The sequence below is a fragment of the Trachurus trachurus genome (genome assembly GCF_905171665.1).
Source record: "Trachurus trachurus genome assembly, chromosome: 1".
NCBI lineage: Eukaryota > Metazoa > Chordata > Actinopteri > Carangiformes > Carangidae > Trachurus > Trachurus trachurus.
The window spans coordinates 38,813,642-38,839,848 of NC_139891.1; the positions used below are offsets into that span (position 1 = coordinate 38,813,642).

The 26,207-nt window shown below is 40.9% G+C and overlaps 1 protein-coding gene across 1 annotated transcript in view; it reads left to right on the plus strand.

The window, feature by feature from the left end:
* Window positions 1-25,138, plus strand: part of abcc10 (ATP-binding cassette, sub-family C (CFTR/MRP), member 10) — a 36,734-nt gene extending 11,596 nt beyond the window's left edge. The window contains exons 9-26 of the mRNA XM_083969868.1: window positions 291-447; window positions 1,853-1,986; window positions 2,122-2,201; window positions 3,261-3,432; window positions 3,518-3,616; window positions 4,768-4,957; window positions 7,172-7,249; window positions 7,331-7,525; window positions 8,272-8,401; window positions 9,792-9,984; window positions 11,368-11,711; window positions 12,811-12,980; window positions 14,820-14,980; window positions 16,312-16,565; window positions 18,106-18,251; window positions 19,196-19,293; window positions 22,069-22,181; window positions 24,898-25,138. Coding sequence (XP_083825994.1) covers window positions 291-447; window positions 1,853-1,986; window positions 2,122-2,201; window positions 3,261-3,432; window positions 3,518-3,616; window positions 4,768-4,957; window positions 7,172-7,249; window positions 7,331-7,525; window positions 8,272-8,401; window positions 9,792-9,984; window positions 11,368-11,711; window positions 12,811-12,980; window positions 14,820-14,980; window positions 16,312-16,565; window positions 18,106-18,251; window positions 19,196-19,293; window positions 22,069-22,181; window positions 24,898-25,039 — 2,856 coding nt within the window. The 3' untranslated portion in view covers window positions 25,040-25,138. The remainder of the gene's footprint in view (window positions 1-290; window positions 448-1,852; window positions 1,987-2,121; window positions 2,202-3,260; window positions 3,433-3,517; window positions 3,617-4,767; window positions 4,958-7,171; window positions 7,250-7,330; window positions 7,526-8,271; window positions 8,402-9,791; window positions 9,985-11,367; window positions 11,712-12,810; window positions 12,981-14,819; window positions 14,981-16,311; window positions 16,566-18,105; window positions 18,252-19,195; window positions 19,294-22,068; window positions 22,182-24,897) is intronic.
* Window positions 25,139-26,207: the final 1,069 nt, after the last annotated feature.

A 26,207-nucleotide genomic window follows, 5' to 3' on the forward strand; every position in this document is an offset into this window, starting at 1 on the left:
CAACACACAGATAAAATACAATACAAGATAAAAGCAACAGGACTAAAAGTTCGGATTCACATTAAAACAAGAACAAGTGCGGTATGAAGCTGCTCCAATTTCTCTCACACGAGTTTTCAAAGATCCAAGGTTGATCAGCTCCTTTAGCTTTAGAGTTTTCTGCAGTGCATTCCAAGCAGCAGGTGCAGCATACTTAAAGCAGTGCTTACCAAGTTCAGTGTTAACTTTGGGCTAGTGTGTGTGTGTGTGACGGTGTGTGTGTGTGTGACGTGTGTGTCGTCGTCCTGCAGGTGTTCACCACGCTGGCTCTAGTGGGGATGCTGATCGTTCCTCTCAACGCGTTCCCCTGGGTGCTGAACGGCGTCCTGGAGGCCAAGGTGTCGCTGGAGAGGATCCAGCGCTTCTTCACTCTCACCAACCAGGACCTGCAGGCGTACTACGCCCTCGGTGGGTAACACAACGCCACTGCTGCTGTGTGTGTGTTTATACTGTTTTTCACCCATTTCACAGGTGGTCTGACCACATATCAAACCACAGATTAGGGATGCACATGATTAACTGTTTAACCGTTAACCGATAACAAGAACTTTGGCCGATTAATACTATAGGTACATTTTTTTTGTCATCAACTCACCGGGTAGTGTCGACACGTGCAGACTTCCACGTGCCTTCATCGCCATGACAACATATTGTCAGGTGTATTGTTTTGCCTCGTGCTGACGGACCACTTGTTTACATAGAGGCTTGTTTATGCCGTTAACCTGCAGCGGCTGTCGTCCGTCTGCTGTCTGCCCAATTTCAGGTGAATGCAACATCAAGAATACGATTGAGTTGCTTGAGATATACAACCACAACACTAGATGGGAGTAATTCCTACACAATGTACCTTTAACAGTTGGGGGGGGGGGGGGGGGGATTCAAAATGTGCATCCTTACCGCAAATCAATCTGCGATGCCAAATCTCATCAGTCTAAGGGTTTGTTCACATTCATCGTTTCAACAATTATCTGCGTAAACACAAAATCAACTGAAAACGACTCTCAACGCTGTAGTTCATCCACCAGGCCTGTGTGTGGCGCTGTAACACTGCTACACACCAAAAAACAGAGACAGACAGAAAGATGACAGAAAGATTTCCTTCTGGATTCAAACTCTAAACGTTATAAGTGGATTAAACGTCGACCGGGAGTCGTGTCAGAGCAAATAGGATGATCGGTGATGATTTAGGCCGCGGTGTGCGAAGTGTTGTTGTTTGAACAAACTGTTTCTGCGTCTGCACCGTGAAATACAAATAAGATAAGAGGGTTTTTTCAAAGGAGGTTAAATGGAAAGCAAATGGACTTAGTTATTTGTCTAGGAAGACGTTTCACCTCTCATCCAAGAGGCTTCATCAGTTCATGTAGCATCTGACCAGGCTGGGACTCGATTTAACCTCCTTTGAAATACTATAACCTGGACAAATGAGAATATGCACAGGCTTAAGATAAGAGGGTGTGTGTGGTTTTCTCTACCGGCACCATGTGCTAATGTTGACATTGGGAACATAATGACTTGTCAGGATGCAATCAATCGCCATGTTTGTTTATCGTTCTGGAAAAATCTCAGCGGGAACACACCTAACTGCTACAAAAGAATAAAGTGGATTTTACATTCACTACTCACAGAAAGTTAGTGATATTTGACAAGAATCTCCCTATAAACAGTTCCTGCTACAGTGATATTCTATCATGAAAGCCTTTTAACTAGAAGGATGCAATGGTAATTTCTTTATCTCCATCAAAAGCTAACATCAGTGGTGGCTATAGCAACAACAATCTCAATGTCTCAATAAGCTGATGAACTGTCCCTGCAGTGTGTCCTGAGGACGGCCAGACCTCGGTGCTGCTGAGTCAGGGCTCGTTCTCCTGGCAGAGACCAGAGGAGACGGAGACCGGAGCAGCTGCAGGAAGTCTGAAGCTGCACGGCCTCGACCTGCACATCAGGAAGGTACAAACATCTGGATTCACTTCCTCTGTCTGTTTTAGGTCCTTTATTCATTGATTGATTATATGCACGGTGATAAAACAAACATCATATTTCATTTCGTGTGTGTGTGTGTGTGTGTGTGGGGTGTGTGTTCAGGGCTCCCTCGTGGTGGTGGTTGGGAAGGCCGGCTGTGGGAAGAGCTCGTTACTCGCTGCTCTGACGGGAGAACTCAACAGGTAACGACCACAACGACCACAACGACCACAACGACCACAACGAACAAACCTGACTGATCTGATTCAGTATCATCATATTACTACATTAAACATTACTAATTTAATGTGTTTTTATTTATTATTTTACTCTTCCTGCTTCACCTTTGAAACAACAACTACAGTTGTGAGAACAATAAATATATAGAAATGTCAGAATCAGTATCATAACATCACATGTGTTGTGGATCAGTACATCTTTGTTATTTACAGAGAAGTGATTCAGTATTTTACAACATACGCAGATGTTGTCTCACATTTACAAAAAATCCTTCATCCCATCTGCAATAACTGTCCTTAAAGGGATAGTTCAACATTTTGTCAAATTGGCCCATTGCCGTAATCCCTATAGTCATAGTAGTCGGTTCATTACCTTTAATTGTTGGTGCAAGCTGTTTTTTAGAACAGCGGAGCAGAGCCGTGAGCTGCTCAGAGCTACGCTACAGAGGCTCATGGGATTTCTTGGTTTTGTTACCAGACAGAGTTGTTTTAGAGGGAAATACAGAGACTGTTGATGAAAAACTGTCCCTGAAGGCAACGTGCATCAGCGGTTTTACATGAATTTCCCTCTAAAACAACTCTGTGTGGTAACGTTGTGTTATTATCTCATAGCGTGGTGAGTGTGCAGCTCACAACTTGTCCACCAGAGCGTTGTGGAGTTGTTGGATTGTGTATTTGATGAGTTTGATGAGGGAAACCAAGAAATCCCATAATGAGCCTCCGTAGCGTAGCTCTGAGCAGCTCACTGCTCTGCTCCGCCGTTCTAAAAATAGCTTGCACCGACAATTAAAGGTAACGAACCTACTGCTATGACTATAGGGATTATGGCAATGGGCCAATTTGACAAAATGTTGAACTGTCCCTATAATAAGAAAACATAGCCTGCACTGTTTTTGTTTTTACAGTTGTTCAATGTTTTCTTAGTGAGTGTTTTAATGCTTCATTGAGCTGTTTTAAAGATAAATTTATGTTTTTACTCGAGACAGACAGTAAAGAATCTCTCTGTCTCTCTCTCCTCTGCAGACAGAGCGGGGTGGTCTACGTGGCCGACAGGGACTCGGGCTTCGGTCTGGCGGCTCAGGAGCCGTGGATCCAGCATGCATCAGTACGAGCCAACATCCTGTTCGGCAAAAACTACGACCCGGTGTTCTACCAGACGGTGGTGGAGGCCTGCGCTCTGTCGGACGACCTCAACGTACGATCAACACGTTTTATTCTTCCATCAGTACAGATCTTTACAGATGTTTAACAGATTTATTTATTCTGAACTGTTTCTTTAGGTTTTGCCGAACGGCGACAGGACGGAGGTGGGAGAGAACGGAGTGACTCTGAGCGGAGGACAGAAAGCTCGCGTGGCCCTCGCCAGAGCCGTTTACATGGTGAGTCATCGTCATGGTGACCGTCAAGCTTCACGGACAAAATGAGACACCGCAGGATAAACAGGAAGTGGCTGTGGATACAGACAGCTGCATCTCAGTAAATTAGAATATCATGGAGAAGTTTATTTATGTCAGTAATTCAATTCAAAAAGTGAAACTAAGACATTATATAGATCCATTACAAACAGCTCATGTCTTTATTTATGTATTTAATTTCTTTTTATTGTAATGATTATGGCTTCACATTTAATAAGATTCAGTGTCTCAAAAAATTTGAATATGAGGCAAGACAAGGTAATTTTATTTGTAGAGCCCATTTTTACAAAAAGTTTGTTTCAAAGGTCTTTACACAATTTATAAAATCAAAACCCAGATTCAGTTTCAGAGTCATTGTCAGAGAAAGATCTGAAGGACCGCCCACTTTGATGACATCATCTTAAGGACCCCTGTCTAACTGTTGATTGGCTGAGAACACAAACCCGTTAAAGGAATAGTTCACCAAAAAAAATGAAATTCAGTCATTATTGACTCCCCCTGATGCTGATGAATACTCCGGAGTAGAGATGAGTAATAGCGCCCGACACAAAAACGTCCATAAAACTACACAAAAACCATTTAATATTCCTCCACACTGCTCGTCCACTGCAATCCAAGTGTCCTGAAGGGAGATAGTCCAGAGTTTACTGGAAACTACCTCATTTAGGACATTTTTACAGCCTGAACAGTCCTGGATTGCGCTCTGATGTTCACGTGTCCAGGCAAATTCAATCCAGGACTGTTTAGGTTGTAAAAATGTCCTAAATGAGGTAGTTTCCAGTAAACTCTGGACTATCTCCCTTCAGGACACTTGGATTGCAGTGGACGAGCAGTGTGGAGGAATATTAAATGGTTGTTGTGTAGTTTTATGAACGTTTTTGTGTCTGGTCCTATTACTCTCATATAAAGTTTAGTTGGACTATGAACCGGCCTCCCGGGTCTCCAGATGCACTTTGAGGAATAAAAAACTACTCCGGAGTTACTCATTTTTTGGTGAACTATTCCTTTAACATCAGGTCTGACAAACAGAGTATTGAACATCCAATAATCTATGAATAAACATATAATAAACTGTGTGTGATCAGCTGATGATGTGACGCTCCGTGTGTCTGCAGGACAAAGATGTCTATCTCCTCGATGACCCGCTGGCGGCCGTCGACGCCGACGTGGCCGCTCACCTCATGCAGAAATGCATCATGGGACTTCTCCGGGGGAAGACCAGAATCCTCTGCACGCACCGGACGGAGTTCGTGGACCGAGCGGACGTGATGGTTCTGATGGACAACGGCACCATCGTCAGGACAGGTGGGACGGACACATCTGGGTCTGAACGACTGACAGAGAAATACGGACAAATTATGACTCAATACAGATGTTTTAGAACCAGTTAAATATAGGTTTTTTGATTTAACAATAATAATGAGCGTGTTAAGGATTATAAACTAAATGCATCAGCACCAAGAGTCTGATTCGAGCTCTTTCAGTGTTTATATAAAGGCAGTAAATCAGTGTGAGGGCATCGTGGAATTACAGAAGCGTATTGCATTCACTTGAATAATAAAAAAAATCCAGTTTTTCGTGGTCATTTTTTATTGAGATTTCAAAATGCAAGTAACGATAGTAAGGACCGATTTCAAAATAAAGGTGCTACGTCAGACCAGTGTTGTTTTTGGCAGGCATTTTAGATTTAGTCTTAGTCTTAGTCTTTTTGACGAAAATACTTATTAGTTTTAGTCAATTTTAGTCATTTCTATATGTGATAGTTTTAGTCTAGTTTTAGTCGACGAAAACTCAACAAGGTTTTCGTCTAGTTTTAGTCAGTTTCAGTAAAAAAAAAAAAAAAAGTCTTCCAACAAATTAATTCAATAAAGGAATGGTTTTACACATAATGTTTCCACCCAATGCCAAATACTTTATGGTCTAAGGATTATGCATTAGCCTACACACAGATAAAGTGGTAACAGTAGTGCATTCAGTTTTTTTTCTGATGGAGTGACGGCAGGTGTGTTGAGCAGAATGTGCGCTGCATGTCAGGTGGTGGGCGTAACCACACAAGGATGCAGCAGTGTTGCAGACACTTGTTGATTTTAATGGACAGATTACACGCACAATAAGCAGAAATGTCATGCATTTGAACGTCTGACCACCCGTCAGCGCCGCGGAGCGGCTGCACCGCACTGACCGAGGTCACCAGAGCAGCGGATCACTGCCTGCTGCTCTCTGCCGCTCTAATCACAAGCACCGGGCGGCGGCGCACCGCGGCTCGTCTCAGCAGCGTTGTTCTGTTGTTGACGGAGCCGTTGCTAAATCGTGTGAAGCTAGTAATGACAATCCATAATATGTAATGTAGAGGCGATCACAGCCCGACCACTAACATTTACGTCCGTCCTCGTCTCGTCAACGAAAACTCACACACGTCTCGTCATGTTTTCGTCATCAGAGAGCCATGTTCGTCTCGTCACCGTCTCGTTATCGTCATGAAAAAAAGGGGCGTCAACGAAAATATTTCGTCATCGTCATCGTTAACGAAAACAACACTGCGTCAGACTGCTCTGATATTTTCTGAGTGACTCTCTCTGAGGTGGAGTTCTGTAATAACATGTAGTTTCCTTTCAATATAAATCTGAATTTACTGGGAACACACTGAAAATAAGAAAAATTGGTGGGTTTTCCTTTTGAATATCTACAATGCCGGTGATAGCTCGACTGTATTTTTTGTGGAGCATATCCATGGATGCATCTCATGGATCTAAGACATGGATGTATTATATTATATAAGATCTAATAGATCCATGATTAAGTAGAGGCTTGAACGTTACTTGCAGGTGGGAGCTTCTCGCGGGATTTTGAAATCTCGTTGAGTCAGAAAAAAATTACCACGAAATAATAGTCAGAAAAACAGAAAAAAAATATTCAAAAAAACAAACCAAAAAATAAATTACTCAAGTGAATATAATACACTTCCTTATGGAATAAATCAGGACGTTTTTATACCTTATTTCCTGTTTTTACTTGTTTTTTTTTTTTTCAAGCATGTGTTTATTAGTTTTGTTTGCAATTTACAGTAAATCAAACAGGACATTCTTACAAGCAAGAAACAAAGCAAACTTTTTCTCCCTATTCTCCCTCCCTTCCCTTCCCTTCTTCCCCTCACTGAATAATTAAAGCATTAAAACTATAAAAAATAAGATGAAAATAAAGCAAAAAGGATGGAATATGTTTTTACTTGTTTAGTTTCTGCTTCTGTTTTTAGTTTTACTTCAATAAGGCAAGACAAGGCAAATGTATTAGTATAACACAATTCATACACCAGGCAATTCAAAGTGTTTTACAGAGGCACTGAAATACAATCAAAAACAAAACAAAAAATACAGTAAAAACAGGAAAAGAAAGAAATAAGACAGTAAAAAACAATAATAGCTATTAGAAAAATTAATTTAAAAGTGGCAGAAACTGAAAAAAAAAAAAAAAACATGGGAACGTCAACGTGCAGCTGTGATTAAATTGCTTCTTCTTCAGGGACCCCGGCTGAAATCCTTCCTCTGGTGGAGTCGGTGCCGAAGAAACGGAAGAACGACCACAACACCAAGGAGAAAGGTGAAGTTAAAAAACACTGATTCGTCACTTCTTCCTGTCGACTGATTCTCTGACCGACTCTCTTCTCTTCTCCATCCTCAGATGGTTCGGAGCAGGACGAGGACGCTCCAGGTTCGATCCCCGAGCTGCGTGTGGACGAGGACGAGGAGCTGCTGCAGGCGGCGGCGGAGCAGAAGCAGACCGGCGGCCTCGCGTGGAGAGTCTACGCCACCTACTGGTCGGCGGTGGGAGGAGCCTTGGCCTCGGCCGTCCTGGTCTCTCTGCTGCTCATGCAAGGTTGGAGTTAGACCTGGTTATTATAGTTAAAGGGATAGTTCAACATTTTGGCAAATTGGCCCATTGCCATAATCCCTATAGTCATAGCAGTAGGTTCGTTACCTTTAATTATATGACTATAGAGAGATAAAGATTAGTAATCATATGTTAGAATAAATCTATATGTATATAGATATAATAATATATTAGAATAAATCCAGTTAAATAACTCATAAATTAACTGTACTATACTTACTGTATAGATGATAATGACTAGATAACTTGATAGATAATTTATGAATAAGGGGTGGGAGTAAATAAGTTTTACTTCTTCCCACCCCTTTTCGGATATGAAAAAACAAACAAACAAAAAAAAAAATCCAATTACCTTTATTTTCAATTATTTTATTTTATTTTTTTGTACATATGTTGTCTTTGCAAAGTTTTTATATGTTATGTCTGTCCATTTCTGTATTATGTTTTATTTCTTTTAACATGTCCGAAATAAACTTAAACTAAACTAATTATCAGTGTAGCATAACCTCCGAAAGATTGTGGACTCGACTGATGGTTTTCAATATTTATTTCCATAAACCAACGTGACAACTGATGAAACACAGAAAATACAACAGTTAAGGATGTCCCGACTGACATTTGGTAAATTCTGAGTTTCTTGTTTCATATTTCCACATCCAACCTCCTGTGTTTGTGTGTTGCTGTGTTGCTGTGTTTGTGTGTTTGTGTGTGTGTGTGTGTTTGTGTCTCAGCCTCTAAGAACGTGTCTGACTGGTGGTTGTCCCACTGGATCTCTGAGCTGAAGAACAACGGTTCCTCCAGAACCAACGGCTCCTTCGGCCCGTCGCCTCAGCTGCTGCTCTTCTCACCGGGACCATTAATGTACGTCTGTAACGGCTTGAACAAACTGGTTTATATTGATTTATATATTCATTATTTATCACATTTATCACATTCATAGTTGTTGTTTTGTCATTTCCTCTGATTAGCAATTTGCAAATCAGCAAAATACTTTTTTTTATTGTTAGTGTGTTGTTGTTATTATTGATGAATAATTATCATTTATATAATTGATTTTACAGTCTTGAATCATCAGGGTGTGGTTTAGTTCATAGTAAGAAGAAAACAATCAGTTCATAATTAAAATGTTATTAAAACACTATAATTCAACAGCAGAAACATCAAACTGTGCCTTAAAGGGATAGTTCAACATTTTGTCAAATTCGCCCATTGCTATAATCCCTATAGTCATAGCAGTAGGTTTGTTACCTTTAATTGTCGGTGCAAGCTGTTTTTAGAACGGCGGAGCAGAGCCGTGAGCTGCTCAGAGCTACGCTACGGAGGCTCATTATGGGATTTCTTGGTTTCTTCTCATCAAACTCATCAAATACACAATCCAACAACTCCACAACGCTCTGGTGGACAAGTTGTGAGCTGCACATTCACCACGCTATGAGATAATAACACAACGTTACCAAACTCAAAATCTTACCAAGAATATTTGTCTTATTTCTAGTCAAAAACAAATCTCATTCTACTTAAAATAAGACTCATCACATTAAAAAGTAGCTTGTTTTTAGACACTTTTTACTTCTTTCAAGCAGATTTTCACTTGAAATAATCTGATAGTGGAGCAAGTTTTTCTTTCTTATTACAAGCACAAAAAAAACTTGTTTTCATTGGCAGATTTTTCTACTTATTACAAGTGAAAATTAGTTTGAAACAAGTGAAAATGATCTAAAAACAAGTTAATTTTTAGGTGATGAGTCTTATGTGAGTGGAAAGAGATTAGTTTTGACTAGAAATGAGACATTTTGACAAGAAATAAGACAAATATTCTTGGAAAGATTTTGAGTTTTTGCAGTGTTAGAGGTAAATTCATGCCTTCAGGGACAGTTTTTCATCAACAGTCTCTGTATTTCCCTCTAAAACAACTCTGTGTGGTAACGTTGTGTTATTATCTCATAGCGTGGTGAATGTGCAGCTCACAACTTGTCCACCAGAGCGTTGTGGAGTTGTTGGATTGTGTATTTGATGAGTTTGATGAGGGAAACCAAGAAATCCCATAATGAGCCTCCGTAGCGTAGCTCTGAGCAGCTCACAGCTCTGCTCCGCCGTTCTAAAAACAGCTTGCACCGACAATTAAAGGTAACGAACCTACTGCTATGACTATAGGGATTATGGCAATGGGCCAATTTGCCAAAATGTTGAACTATCCCTTTTAAAAACCCTCCACAGTTGTCATGGTAACGATGCTGCTGTCCCCCTCCAGGTGTCCTCTTCCCTCTCTGTCGTCTCCTCCGGTCGACTCCAGCTCCAACGATGTGAACTTCTACCTGCTGGTGTACGGCTGCATCGGCGCGGCCAACACCGTCTTCACGGCGCTCAGAGCGTTTCTGTTCGCCTACGGAGCCGTCAGCGCCGCCGCCACCGTGCACAACAGACTGCTGGACCGCGTCCTCAAGGTAGGGGTGTGTGTGTGTGTGTGTGTGTGTGTGTGTGTGTATGTGTGTGTGAAGTCCTGTGATCCATTGATTAAGTTAGATAAATTAATCCACAAAGAGGCCAGACGAGAGAAATAAAACAGAAGAAAATCAATTAATCACATTTTATTTATATAGCACCTTTCAAAGCAAATTAAAGGTGTACAGAAAAGAAAATTAAATTTGATTCCACTCTGGATCATAAAATTAATGTAATAACTCATCTATCAGACGTTGTAGGCCAAACTTTGTGCAAAATTCTATTTTTGAGTAAATCCGGGATGAAAGTGTGTATTTTTTTTTTCTCATTGGATAATGCAGGTGCACGGATTATACGTCAGCCTGTACACGATTCACCAGCCACTGATATTGGATCCGTCATCCGTCATTCAAACGTCTGAGACACGCACACACACACGGAGCTCGGGCTCGCCCCAAGCTTTGAATATCCCGCCCGCTCGATAACGACCAATCAGATTCGTTTTCCTTACTCTGGTAAACTCGTGTTGCAGCTCGTGACAACTCGGCGCGACAAACAGGACAAACGGCCATTTCTGTACACCTTTAAAGGCCGTTTAAAGTGCTTTACATTTTGATTGAAAAAGTATATATATACTGTATATAAGGAGTGAAACAAGGAGAATGACATGGAGACTAATGCACGAAGATTAAAAACAACAATAAAATATAGCAATAGTAAAAAAATAAATATATAAATAAAAATAAAAACAATAAAATATGATAAAACATATATTAAAAAAAACAATAAAAATGGGGTGCCGAGTGGCGCAGTGGGTTAAGCAGGCGCCCCATGTTTTGAGGCTATAGTCCTCGTGCAGGCGGCCCCGGTTCAAATCCCGCATCCGACGGCCCTTTCCTGCATGTCATTCCCCCTCTCTCTGCCTCCCCCTTTCCTGTCTATCTCACTATGTGCTATCAAATAAAAGGCAAAAAGCCCAAAACTATATATTTAAAAAATATATATACTATACTTGGTTTTATCTTATACTGTTGATAATATATACATGCTTTTAGAATAGCCGCCTATGGACTGGTGTTGAAAATTAGCACTTGTGCTAAACACACCCAAGCAAAGCATCTGGTCTGTCCACTGGAACAGTCTCAATGTATTTGTGATGTCCATATCAAATAAATAAACATAACATAACATAACATGATAAAACATATAGAAAAAACAATAAAAATGTAATAAAATAGAATAAAATGCAGGATAGAGATATAGAACAAAATTAAAAAACACTCAGAAGAAAGATAACAATAAGAGAGAAGAAAGTGATGAAATAGAATAAAATAACTATGAGACTATAACATAAATGTTTTTTTTCTTCTTTTTGTCCGCTCCAGGCCACGGTGGCGTTCTTCGACACGGTGCCTCTGGGCCGCGTGCTGAACCGGTTCTCCTCTGACGTGAGCAGCGTGGACGACGGGCTTCCCTTCGTGCTGAACATCCTGCTGGCCAACGTGTTCTCTCTGCTGGGCCTGGTGGCGGTGCTGAGCCTGGGGCTGCGCTGGCTGCTGCTGCCGCTGCTGCCGCTGGCGCTGCTGTACCACCGCGTGCAGCGCCGCTACCGCCACACGGCCCGCGAGCTGCGCCGGCTCTGCAGCCTCACGCTGTCGCCCGTCTACTCACACTTCACCGAGACGCTGACGGGGCTCGCCACCATCCGGGCCAGCGGCAGCGCCGCCAGGTCAGAGAGGGAGAGAGAACACACACACACCGGGCTTTTATTCTGAAAATCACTAGGAAGAGAAATAAACATTAGCTGAATGATTTACTACATTTATCAAAACAGGAGCTGTTACACAACATATGAACACAATTAATGAATTAATAGTTAATTCATGATTTTTTCTTTCTTTTCTGTGGGCAAATAGGGTTAGCAACTCGGCAACTTATTCAGCTTTGTGCATGTGTGAGTTTGTCAGAGATACAAGAAGAAGAGGAAATGGTTTGAAATAAAATAAAATGAAATAAAATACAAGTAATTGAAATAGAATAAAAATAAAAACAAAGAAAAGATCAATTTAACTAAATCAGTACTCAGCGTCTGAGGTGAAAATCAGGTCTGAACTCTCCTGGTGTGAAGCCTCAGGTGTGTTTGTTTGGTTTGTTTCTGAGTTTTATTTAATATTTGTACAAATTAATGCGTCACTGTTGATTTAATTTGGTCAAATTGCAAAATGCGTTTTCAAAGAAACAGATTATTTTACAACAGTTTCATTTTATTTGCCTCAAATTCAAAAGAAAAACATTTTATTTCATTGTCATCTAAAGGAAAAGAGTGAATAAAGATAAAATACATGAAGAATGCGACAAAATCAGGGTATCCGCGGGGTCTTAAAAAGTCTAAAATGTATAAATCTAAATTTTAGGCCTTAAAATGTCTCAAATTTGTTGAATTATTGTGTTCAAGTCTTAAATAATTTTAGACAGATCTTAAATTTTCTTATGCCCACCATGGGCGAGCATTTCACTCGCATTTGCCCCTGAAAAAAACAAACATGTGTGAACCGGGAAAATTACAAAAAAGAAAGAGCACAACCTGCGATCGTTCAAAAACTACAAATCCCACAATTCTCTGCCTCAACAATAACAGTAGTTAGTGTAAGTAAGGGAGAGTGGAGCTGTCGGTGAAAAGAGGAAACAACGCCACGTCTGGTCCTGTTCTATTCACATCTAAACTTTTTGAAGCTTTAATCAACACAGTCTTCTTCTTCCTGTTTGTAGTTTAATGTCGTTTATGAGTTAAAGTCACTCCTCTCCGACCTTTGACCTCCTCTCTGCAGGTTCGAGGAGGAGAACACGCGCCGTCTGGAGCTGAACCAGCGCTGCCTGTTCCTTAGCAACGCCGCCATGCAGTGGCTCGACATCCGCCTGCAGATGATCGGTGTCGCCGTGGTGACGGGCCTCGCCGCCATCGCCGTCGTCCAGCACCAGTTCAGCTCCGTGGATCCAGGTGAGACTTAGGCTGTTTTCACACCTAATACACAGCTTTTTGTTTTGTTCCATTGTTTCCATTTAGTCCAGTAAAGTTTCTTTCACGCTGCTGTGATGCATCTCTCCAGAGAAATAACAGCTCTGACTTGCTGGGGCAGATGTTGTTTGGTGTCACCCGCTGATAAATATCCGTCTTTTTCAGACTTTTTTCGACGGAAAAAAATATATTCGGGTCAATGTATAAAAAAATAGGCTATATAAAAAAAATGCATGTATCGTTTGGGGATTTATATTAAACACTCTACTGTTTAATTCCATGTAAACGTTTACAAGTGTACACTAGGTGCGTTTCCATCAGCTGTTTAGATGCATCTAGAATGTATCGCATCGAAAAATGATGATGGAAACGCCGTGATTCTAATTAAAATCCCCTGATTCACACAAACTGAAATACGCTGCTATGGCCGGGTTTTGGTTGATGATTTGAATTAAGTGTGACGTAGCGCACGTTCACCCCGTCGGCTCCCGTGTTTGCAGTTCACTCACTAGACAACATCAGGGTTTCTGCACCGCCACGGCAAAATAAAAGCCCCCACACACCTTCATAATGATGTTACTGCACTTCTTCATAGTTCCTCCTCAGTAAAAACAAAACTTATCGAATCCAGTGTTTATCATTAATAAAGTCTCTCTCTGTCTCTCACGGACGGGTCGCGTTATGAAGGTAATAAACATATGCGCTAAATCGTGCTAATGTGTTCAAATCAGACCGTCAGTCCGTCCGTCCGGCCGGGGGGGGGGGGGGGGGGGGGGGGGGGGGGGGGGGGGGGGGGCAAAGTCCGTAGATGGAAACACACTGGATTCGAATTTCTTTTAATGCGCATTTCCCAGTGATTCGAATCACTTTGGATGGAAACATGGCTACTGACACACCCACCCCTCTGACCAAATCTGGATATAATATTTGATCTCCTTCTCTCCCCAAGTGTTGCCGCGGCTCCTCTTTCCTTTTTTTCTGTTATTTACTTTTTTCGGCACGAGTGAATCTGACGTGACTTCCTGTATTTGGTTTGATAGTTCGAACCTTCCCCCAAAAAAAAGCTTTCACACTACGCAGCAGCGGACCTTGGTCCAGGATAGTCCGGACCGAGACCAAAGACTCGGTCTTTAGTCCGGACCGTGGTCCGGGGGGGCTTTCACACCTGTCACTTTGATCCGAACTATCTGGAAAGTCCGAAAGGCCTGTGCAGCGCTCTAACTAATCTTTGATTAGATTTTACTTATAGGTTTGACTATTTTATTAGTTTTCCTATCCTTTTATTGCATTTATCGATTTTTACTGTTTATTAAATTTTTATTATTATTTTATTTTATTTTATTTTATATTCATTTTTACTTTTAATCTTTTTAGTCTTAGCATATTTATGGTATAATTTTAGTTATTTTTTATCATTTCATTAAATTATTTGGTTTTATCCAGTCCCTGGTGTTTCCTCACGGGAAATTGTAGAGTAAGACAGCGCTTCAGTTGCCTTCTTTTAAGCTTTATAACTGAGTGTGTGTGTGTGTGTGTGTATGTCGCTGCGTGACTTTGAGTTTTATTTTTGCTTTGTTTTGTCTGCTTTTATGGTGTAAAACACTTTGTGCTACATGTGTTTTGTATGAAAAGGTCTCTATAGACCCTTTCAGAGAGTATAAACAAAGACAGGTGTGGCTCATTAGAAAACGCTCTGGTACACTAAATGGAATGGAGCCTTAATTAGTATCCTTGGTAACACCTGTCTTTGTTTATACTCTCTGAAAGGGTCTATAAATAAAGTTTGATTGATTGAACCTGTGGCTCCTCTCTCCTCCTCAGGTCTGGTGGGTCTGTCTCTGTCCTACGCTCTGTCCATCACCTCGCTGCTGTCCGGTCTCATCTTCAGCTTCACGCAGACCGAGATGCAGCTGGTGAGCGTGGAGCGGACGGAGGAGTACGCCACCGGGCTGCCCGCCGAGCCGCAGCACCTCAACCCGCAGGTGAGCCACGTCACCACGGCAACGGCTGCTCCGGTCGGGTCTCACCTCAGAGTTTAGACGTTAACATTCAATCTGAATCTTTTATTAAATCACATAAGTCTCCAGCACCAGAAAGAGTTGATGAGTGTTTCCAGTGTTGGACCTGTTTTATCTTCTTCTGAGTGACAGTTCGAGGAGCAGCACAGAGCTGGTTTAAAAACAAAAACAACATGTTTTTGTTTTGTTCTATGATAAATTTGTCATATTTTCTAAGCATGTAAGAGATTATTTCGGGGCTGGTTCTATATAGATACAGTATATGTGAGGGGGCAGACAGAGTGTATTTCATCTTTTCAAGGTGCTTGCAGATGTAACAATACAAGTGTTTTATGTCTTAATATTCAGAGCAATCGCAGCTCTATTTACAGCCATTGTTTCATTTTTTTCCTAGAGCACTGTATAAATAAATAATTTAGGCCAAATTCTGGAAATTTGATGTCCACTTTTTGAAAATGTTCAAATCCCTTGTGAACACACCTTCATTCACGAGGAACAACTGTTTTGGTGCTTGAAATAGGTTTACCAAAGTCTTAGCTTCACAAAAGCAGTGGAATATATTTTTGTTTGTAAGTTTGTGGGTAATGTATTAATTTCTTTCTCAACTTCTAAAAGTTTGATTGCCCCCTCTTGCCCGAGCGTACAGCCGGTCTCGAATTATTTCATAGATAAGTTAAAGAGCCATGGACTGCACATCTTTAAAGAGGAACTCTGTAGTATTTCCACCTTAACTCAGCTCCATGTGTCCCTTGTCTCTAGTTCTGGTTAAACCACTGACTTGTACCTAGTTCCAGGGAGAATGGAGCGTCTCTTGGCTGAAAACCAACCTTGTAAGATCAGAGCCTCCGACCCGGTGTCCCAGCTCTCGTCACAAATATTTGTCCTGAGACTGAAGAAAATTACTTTTTTAGTTCAAATTAGGGCCAATGGTGTGAATTTGTGGAAATATTGTTGAGAAAATTCTGGAAAAAAGTCTTTTTTAGAAAAAAGTGATAAAAAAAAAAGGAAAATATTTTCTCAAAAATTTCTCAAAAAATTCTAGAAGAAACTAGTAAAAATTTCTCAAAGAAAGTTTAAAGCAAAATCTAGAAAAAGTGGTAAAATTTCTCAAAAAAAGTTTAAAGAATGACAGATGAAACTACACAGATATACACATGGTAAAACCTTATCCACCGCTCCATGGATTCATTTCTCATTGAAAACAAGTGCACATGGAGGAGAGGAGGGTTTAACTCTTCTTCTGGGGCTGAGAGAGGAATAAACATAGAAACAATCTGTGTCTCTCTGTGTGTCAGTTGTCGTCCTCGTGGCCGGACCGCGGCCGGCTGGAGTTCCGCGGCGCCGTGTTGTCGTACCGTGACGGGCTTCCCAACGCGCTGGACGGGGTGAGCGTGGAGGTTCGGCCCGGGGAGAAGGTGGGCGTGGTGGGTCGGACCGGCTCGGGGAAGTCCACGCTGTTCCTGGCGCTGTTCCGCATGGTGGAGCTGGACCGGGGACAGATCCTGGTGGACGGGCTGGACGTCAGCACCGTGGGGCTCACACAGCTCAGGTAGGAGGAGGAGGAGGAGGAGGAGGAGGAGGAGGAGGAGGAGGAGGAGGAGGAGGAGGAGGAGGTGTCATTAAGGAATAGTTCACTCAAAATTTCACTCGTATAACGGTTGCAAATGGATACCAACTGTCTTCGTAACAAAAAGACACACCAAGAAACATCCAGATACCTCCATGCTGCTCGTCTGTAATGTCCCTCTGGTATTGAAGCCCCGACATGAGAAATTGTCCCGAAAAAAAATTAAATAAGTCTATATTTCAAGTTTGTTTTGTAGCGGAAGCTTCTCGAAGCTCCTCTTCCCGGTTCAAGAGGAGCTTCGAGAAGCTTCCGCTACAAAACAAACTTGAAATATAGACTTATTTAATTTATTTTTGACAAATAAAAAGTGACTCAAGTTTAGAGTAAGTATTAAAATATTCCTTTGACTTTATCTGTGTGTTTTTATTTAATATTGTTTGTATTGTATTGTCATATTGTCTTTTAACATTTTTTTTTTTATGTATACACATTTTAGAAAAACCGTTACCTTTGAATTGAGCTTTATTTGCAGAAAAAACTAAAAACTCTTCTCATAACGTCCAATAATGAATTATGAATAATGGATTTCCAACTATTTCAATAAGAGTCAAATAAAGGGTTAAAAGTCTTGAATTTAAAAAAATAGCTTAAAATTCAAAAGAAAAACGTTACTTGTCTTTGTCGTCTAAAGGAAAAGTGTCTCAATCAATCTCAAACAAGAACATGACTAAATCTATATAGTAAAACAAATCTCTCTCTCTAATAAAACTCAACATTAAACTCTTAGCAAATCTAACTGTGGATTTTTATCAGTGTTTGGAAAACGAAGCCAGATAATTAAAGTTTTTCACATTTTCACAACAGAAATGAACAATAACAAATTTACACTTCGGGGATCCACCGATAAATTCTATGAACACTGGCAACCTCTTATATCGCATTTTGAGAATATGAATTGTACATCATTAGACTAAGATACGTATTTTTCTAACTGCTGTATATATGTGCTCATGCTGATAATGTGATTTTGGATAAAAGATTTATAATTCCTTTCTTCATTTTTTTTTTTTTTTTTTTTTTTTTACTATTATACATATATATACATTGTTACTGTTATGATTGCTATTATTATTATTTTATTTCTTATTGTTTATTTACTTTTCTTTCTTTATTTATTTATCTCTTTGTTTGTTTTGTAAATTTGTTTGGTAGTTTCGTTTGTGGGGGAGACATCGGGTGGGATGGGAGGGGGAAAAAAAAAACCCACTTATGTATCGTTGATTTGTAAGGTGAATTCTCTGAACCAAAGTGGAATAAATAAATATATATATATAAAAAAAAAAAGAACAATAACAAGGAAAAATGTACACTCTAGTTTCATTTCATTCATTTATTTTGTATAAATCAGAATGAAATACAAAACAAATATGATGATAAAAGTGTTAATGATCTGTGTGTGTGTGTGTGTGTGTGTGTGTGTGTGTGTGTGTGTGTGTGTGTGTGTGTGTGGCGCCCCCTGCAGGTCCCGGCTGGCCATCATCCCTCAGGACCCGTTCCTGTTCAGCGGGACCGTCCGGGAGAATCTGGACCCGTGTGGACGACACCGAGACCCGGAGCTGCTGGACGTCCTGGACCGCTGTCACCTCGGCAACGCAGTCCAAAGGATGGGTGAGCTCTTCATCATCATCATCATCATCATCATCATCATAATAATAAACTTTATTTCTATAGCACCTTTCTAAACCAAGGTAAAAGGTGCTTCACAAAATACAATACAATCCAATTTTATTTATATAGCAGGATTTAAAGGGACAACGAGGAGTTTCTATTTGGTTATAAAAAAGTCTCACGTTAATGTGGATGAATCTACGCTACCACTTGTTAAGTAAGAAAGGGGTAGCGTCATATAAGTTTTACTTCTACCTGCTCCTTTTTGGACACTGCTCTTTTTGTTTGTATTCTTTTCTTGTTTTAAAATTTTATATTTTATGTTCGAAATAAATTAATTCATTCATTATAGCGCAATTTATACCAAAGGGCATCTCAATGTGCTACACAATAAAAATGAAACATTTAGCTGTAAGAATTGGAAATGTGGAAAAAAAACATACAGTTTTTAAAATTTTAAATAAAACTCCAAATAGTGAAAATTGGAAAAATTGGAAATTGTTGAAAAAAAGAATAAAATAAAGTACAGTAAAATAAATAAAAACTAGACTTAAACAGAGAATAAAATATGAGTTTGCTGCATGAAATATTGATTTGTATAAAAACAGAGGACTTGCAGTGCAAATCCAAGATCAAGATTTAAAGTTCTTTAAAAGAGCTCGGACATAATACACATGAAAAGAGAAATTCTATTTTATTTTCTCTATTTTTTTTTTCTCTATTTGTTGTCGTTATTTGCTGCTGCTGTAACACAGTGTCAGTGATCTCCCACCCAGAGATCAATAAAGTTTATCCTATCTTAGTTCTGCATCACAGAGATAAACGTGAACAAATATAAATATGATCATGTGATTTTCTGCCTCATTTCACAGTTTGAATCAGTAAGAAATGATTATTATTATTAATAAGACTTCCTCTCTAATGTGTGTGTGTGTGTGTGTCAGGTGGTCTGGATGCTGAGGTGGGAGAACGAGGTCGGTTCTTCTCAGTGGGACAGAAGCAGCTGCTGTGTTTGGCCAGAGCTCTGCTGACTCAGGCCAAGGTGAGACACACACTCTGTTTAGTAGAGTTAAGTTAATGGTCCATTGTGTAAGAATTCCTCCCATCTAGTGTTGCGGTTGTAGATCGCAAGCAACTCACGACACAGAAGTCGCTCAGTGATCGTCGGTCTGATCTCGGCTGTTCACGCTGCAGGAAAATGTGATGTGTTCAAGATCCAACGTTTTTATTAGTCAGGGTGTCCGCGGGGTTTTAAAAAGTATTAAAAAGTGATAAATCAAAAAAGCAAAATTTAATGGCCTTAAAAAGTGATAAATTTGGTCCAAAGGTATTAATTTTAAAGAATAGGTATTATTTTTTTTCTTTTGGACAATGACTGGTTTTATTTTGATGAAATAGGCGTAATAAAATAAATAAAGCATTACTTGCTTGCGCCGCTACTTAAAAAAAAAAGGAATGATATTGACGTCATATCAATTCATTGTATTCATTGGCCGCTAGAAATCTAAAATCGTCTTCGCGCGCATAGTTGTCAGGCGGATAGAAGTGCTAGTGAATCTCTTCGGATTTTAGTGTGTGGCAAAACGTTTTGAATATGGGAAAATGCAAGTTTGCAGAAGACTTAAATTGAGATGACAGGCGCCTTGATGTAGCCTATGTGTGTGTCAATGTAGATGCACGTCACGCGCCGCACATCCGATGTGCTCTTTTTTCATGCATTCGCGGCTCACAGCTCCATGAACCTTCTACCGCCAGCCCGGTGTTTAGTCGGACCGGGTCCGGGTCTGCTCCGTTTGAAAGGGCAGGAAGCCCCGAAGCGCTACAGATACAGACACCTGCAGCAGCTGCAGCTTCTACTGAGAGCTGAGGTCAGATGGAACGCACGTGAGACACAGACCGACGGTGCAGATGTGCGGACATTGTTGAAACTTTTCACACTGATGTAAAAAAAAACATATATATGGCCTACCACTGTGTTCTGTGACGGTAGAGACAGAACCAGGTATTTATTTAAAGAGTTAGTGAGGTGAGTTGGGTGAGGGAGGGAGGTGAGGAAGGAAGACGGAGCGAGGCAAACTGGGTGAGGGAGGGAGGTGGAGTGAGGTGAGTGAGTGAGGGGGGGGGGGGGGGGGGGGCAGGTGAGGGTGGGATCAGGGGAGAGAGGCTGGTGATTGAGAAAGGCATGATAAGATATTTTATTTTTGATCAAATGTTCCTGATGACTTATGGATGATGCCCTGTTGTGCAACCGAGTCTCCTGGGTAATGGTAATGATGTAAGTAAGTGTTGGATGATAAAATCTATGTACATGTCATAAAATCTTTCTGATTGATACTTGGTGCAACTCGATGTCGTGGTGGTATTAAAAAAAATCTGAAGGTAGTGAAAAAAGGTATTAAATGGTAGTAAATTGACTCAAAGATTTGTGTATATACCCTGTTAGTACTAGTAATGTTTTTGATTAGTTTGAGCAGAAACAAATTATTACGTAACATCACCTGATAGGATATAAAACAAAACCTGCTCTGGTCCAGGAAACACAGCAACGCAACATGTTTCTCGTTCAGAAGGAGTTTGAGACTTTTTAATGTGAAGCAGCAGCAGCAGGAGGAGGAGGAGGAAGTGTTGGTTTTACAAGAAGATTAAACTCAAAATGACAAACTGCTGCTCTGTTTGTTTCTATTGTGAGTTGATATTTGAACCCAGAGTTGGAATTGATATGATTTTTTTTTTTTTTAATCCCACCAACAATAAAAACACAACGTTTATTCACAAAACACCATTGATGGTCTATAAATAGAATCTGAATGGTTGAGGATTAGACGAGCCGCACCTTCTTCACCCGTCTGTGACAACAACAATCTCCTGTAGTTCAGTTTCCATAACAACAACATGTGATCTGATTGAATCCAAATAACTGGCTCCTCATTAAAGGGATAGTTCAACATTTTGGCGAATTGTCCCATCTCCATAATCCCTATAGTCATAGCAGAAGGTTCGTTACCTTTAATTGTCGGTGCAAGCTATTTTTAGAACGGCGGAGCAGAGCCGTGAGCTGCTCAGAGCTACGCTACGGAGGCTCATTATGGGATTTCTTGGTTTCCCTCATCAAACTCATCAAATACACAATCCAACAAGTAGTTTTAGAGGGAAATGCAGAGACTGATGATGAAAAACTGTCCCTGAAGGCAACGTGCATCAGCGGTTTTACATGAATTTCCCTCTAAAACAACTGTCTGGTAACGTTGTGTTATTATCTCATAGCGTGGTGAATGTGCAGGTCACAACTTGTCCACCAGAGCGTTGTGGAGTTGTTGGATTGTGTATTTGATGAGTTTGATGAGGGAAACCAAGAAATCCCATAATGAGCCTCCGTAGCGTAGCTCTGAGCAGCTCACGGCTCTGCTCCACCGTTCTAAAAAACAGTTTGCACCGACAATTAAAGGTAACGAACCTACTGCTATGACTATAGGGATTATGGCAATGGGCCAATTTGCCAAAATGTTGAACTATCCCTTTAACTACGACTACTTTAAGACTTGAGTGTTTGTTTTTAAAGTTAAAGTTCAATGTTATTTTATGTTATTTTTTTATTTTATACCAGTTTATTTTATTCTATTTGTGTATGTTGCATTTACAAGGTCAAATCCTTGTTTTATGAGTTCACTGTGACCTTTGATCACTTTGTACCAAATCTGAGGAAGTTCTGAGGATGTCGATGCAGAGACTAACGCAGTTTTCGTCCAGTAACCTAGCAACAGATATCCTCCTCGGTGTCCTGGTATTGATTATTGATTGGAGTCTCTTCATGCTGCAGCTGCTGTGCATCGATGAGGCGACGGCCAGCGTGGACCAGAGGACGGACGAGCTGCTGCAGCGGACCATCAGAGACACGTTCCAGGACCAGACCGTCCTCACCATCGCCCACAGGTCCACGTCCTCTCCTCTCCTCTCCTCTCCTCTCCTCTCCTCTCCTCTCCTCTCCTCTCCTCTCCTCTCCTCTCCTCTCCACGTCCTCTCCTCTCTGTCCTCACACACAGTTCACACTCTAAACTAGGGGTGGCAACGCTTACAATTGTTTCTACACGTGTAACCGGCGCTTCTAACCGACGTGTACACGGTTCAGTGGCGCCGCCAGCCGGAATCCTGTACGCACTGTGCGTACAATTTTTTTTATAGGTGGGGGGAAAAAAAGCAGTTTTGTTTATTTTGAGGGGGTGTGATAAAGATTCTTGTTTGTAACAGGCTAAACGTGCTCAGTTCATTGATTGTTAAACCAATCACTGGAAGCCTAACGTAAAAGCCAGTGATTGTCATTTACGTCATGTCATCTGTCACTTTTTGATTTCTGGCGCCTATTACACTATGATTACGCCCGGTCCAGTATAGAAATGTCAAAAAGACAAATGAGCCTTTTCCAGACATCAGAACAAGAACATTACTTTATATTTTCAGTTGTGCAGTTGGCTATTATTTATTAATAATGAGCGATGAGTCCCATTGCTACGTGGCATGATACAACCCCCCCCCCCCCATTTGTTGTGTTTGCCTTTTCTGTGCGTACATTGAAATTGAATCCTGGCGGCGCCACTGACACGGTTACACGGGAGATTATGATCTCTTTCTATCACGGGGGGCGGGGGGGGTCTGCCGCCACCGTGCTGGAATCTTCTATAAAGAGCCTAACCAGAAGCAGGAAGTAACGGCGCCATGGGACCTCTAAACGGGAGTCAAAGTTTTATTTCGTGATCCGTTTGAATTGTGCCATGAGAAAAAACTCTGTCCTCTACCTGTTTAAAACATGCAAAGAAATCAGCAGTTTGTTGTAAAACTATTAAAATAAAATAAAATAGTACTAAAATAGTAAAATTCAGAAGAATCCGTAACCACAAAGACTACAAGTCGTGTAGGTGACGTCACCACATGGCGTCCTTTCTTTCCCGTGTCAGTTGGTGACGTGTTTTTAGTGCAACACCAGATCTGTATCCGTAGAGCGTCTTCACACTAAATACATTCTTCTGTTGCCGTTTTATGATAAACTGCTGATTTCTCTTCATGAAATGTGATGTTTTAAACAGGTAGAGGACAGAGAGTTTTCTCATGGCACAATTCAAACGGACCACAAAACAAAACTTTGACTCCCGTTCACTCACATGGAGACTTTTTTCGAATCGAAGTCCCATGGTGCTGTTACTTCCTGCTTCCGCTTCGGCTCTCTATAGAAGCTCAGTGGCGCTGTTTTCAACTCGGTTCAAGGGGTGCGTTTGATTTCAGCTCCAGGCTGCAAGATGACATTGAGGCGCTGCTTGTGTGCCCGCGGGGGCGTGGTATGTTGAGTCTAAAGCCAGGCTCTCCTGTACTACAAAGGTGGCTCTCTTTTAACCCGGCTAGATCACCACGGTAACTTATGCTTAGCTCGTAACCTGTGGTCCCGTCCAGGTTATGTTCAGAGTTGAATCATAAAATTTGCTATAAAAGCGCCGCTGTTTCACTATTTAACTCATTTACTGCTGCATTTGTCTGTTTTAATGTCCTTCTAACGTTTTTGACACTGAAACTTTGAAATGCAGTTACTTGCGGCACATGACTGTCCACGACAAATTTCCCTGCAGGGACAATAAAGTTGTATTGATTGATTGATTGATTGATTGATTACAGCTGCGTCACCTTTACTTTGACAGTCCAGTGGAGCTGGATCAGAGGGAGGGAGAGATCAGCTGATCCGCTGCTGTTGACTTTCTCCTCCTATAGATGATCAGCTGAGGGAATACGCTCTTCACCTGTTGAGCCGAGCGTCAGGAGCAAGTTGAAACCAGCTTCGTAGTACCGTGTTAACTCTGGGGGGACCGCGGGGCTAGAGGTTTTGTTGAGCTGGAACATTTTTTTTCCCTCTGCCTTTATTTTGAAAGGACAGCTGGAGAGAGACGGGTAGGCTACGCAGAGATAAAGTGAGGGGGGATTGACACGCAGTTCCATTATTATCTGAAGCTTTCAGGCAACGTTATCACCCCTAAAAATAATATATACAGTACAGGCCAAAAGTTTGGACACACTCAATGCATTTCCTTTATTTTCATGACTATTTACATTGTAGATTCTCAGTGAAATTCCACTAATGGACCCTGACAAGGCACACTGACTGACACCTGTGAAGTGAAAACCATGTTCAGGTCAGGTTCACCTCTTGAAGCTCATCAAGAGAATGCCAAGAGCAAAAAGCAGTAATCAGAGCAAAGGGGGGCTACTTAGAAGAAACTAGAATTGGAGGGGTCAGAGATAGAGGAGGAGGAGGAAGAAGGAGAGGAAGAAGAAAAGAAGAAAGATAAGACAAAGAAGAAAAGACATGTTTTTAGTTATTTCACACTTTTTTTGTTAATTCCACATGTGTTCATTCATAGTTTTGGTGCCTTCAGTGAGAATAAAGGAAACACATTGAATGAGAAGGTGTGTCCAAACTTTTGGCCTGTACTGTATATATTGGTGAGAAATGATCGAGTAGGAGGGGGAAAAGGCGTGTAAACGATTATTGATTTTTCTAAACGGTTATGATTTGTTATCAGTGTATCCGTTTACACGTGTAGATGTTGACACTCCTACTCTAAACCTCATCAGTTCATTCATTAAATATGTGTGTGTGTGTGTGTAGGATCAACACCATCATGGACTGTGACCGGGTGCTGGTGATGCAGGGAGGGAAGGTGGTGGAGTTCGACTCGCCGGCCGCTCTCTGCAGCGACGAGCGCTCCGTCTTCCACCGACTGGTGGGAGAGACGACGGAGAGACACTGAAGAGACACTGAGAGACAAGAAGATATATTTTTATACTTGATCCTCAAGAGAAATTTACAAAAAACTGACGTCAAGCACATTTACTTTGTTCTTACAAAGTTTGATCTATAAATGGACGTTTTTTTGTTTTGTTTTGACATTTAGTTTCTTTTAAAGGGTTAGTTCAACATTTTGTCAAATTCTCCTATCACTATTATCCCTGTAGTCATAGCAGTAGGTTCCTTACCTTTAATTATCGGTGCATGTTGTTTTGAGATCAGCGGGGCAGAGACGCAAACTCATCAAATACACAATCCAACAACTCCACAACGCTCTGGTGGACAAGTTGTGACCTGCACATTCACCACGCTATGAGATAATAACACAACGTTACCACACAGAGTTGTTTTAGAGGCAAATGCAGCAGGAACTACATTCCAGACACGGCTGCTGGGCGGAGGGATTTCAAAAGCGCAAAGTAGTTCAGAGTATTTGCTTCATGTGTCGTAATGTTACATGATTATTTCATAGCGTGGTGAATGTGCAGGTCACAACTTCTCCACCAGAGTGTTTTAGAGTTGTTGGATTGTGTATTTGATGAGTTTGTGTCTCTGCCCCGCTGATCTCAAAACAACATGCACCGATAATTAAAGGTAATGAAGGGATTATATTTTGATGAATTTGCCAAAATGTTGGACTATCCCTTTAAGCTCTGTTATCTCCAGGTTTATATTCGAGGTCCAATCGTCTATATCGTCTTATGGAGGACCGACCTTCATTAGCAGAAATAGATGACTATAAATGAAGTTTAAGGAGCTGTTTGTACGTATTTTGCTAACATGAGCATGAACAGCTGTTTAACTGATCAGCTTCTTAAAGAAACATAGTGAGTTCAGCATCAAACTCATGAACATCTGCCTCCAGAGGTGGAAAAACAATGGCAGCTTTAACTCTTTAACTCCAGTCTTTATTGGATCTCTTCATGCATGCTAACCAGCTAGCCTGTGTCGTCATAGTTCTGAGCAGAAGATGGATTTTAACCTCTCGCTGAAGATCTGCAGCAGAGAAAACAGACAAAGAGTTCCTTTATGTGACAATCTACACACGTTTTTCACTTCTTCTTCTTCCTGGAACTTTATTTACCCGCTTGATTTTACTGCATATTTGTTCTGACTCCTGATAAGATTTT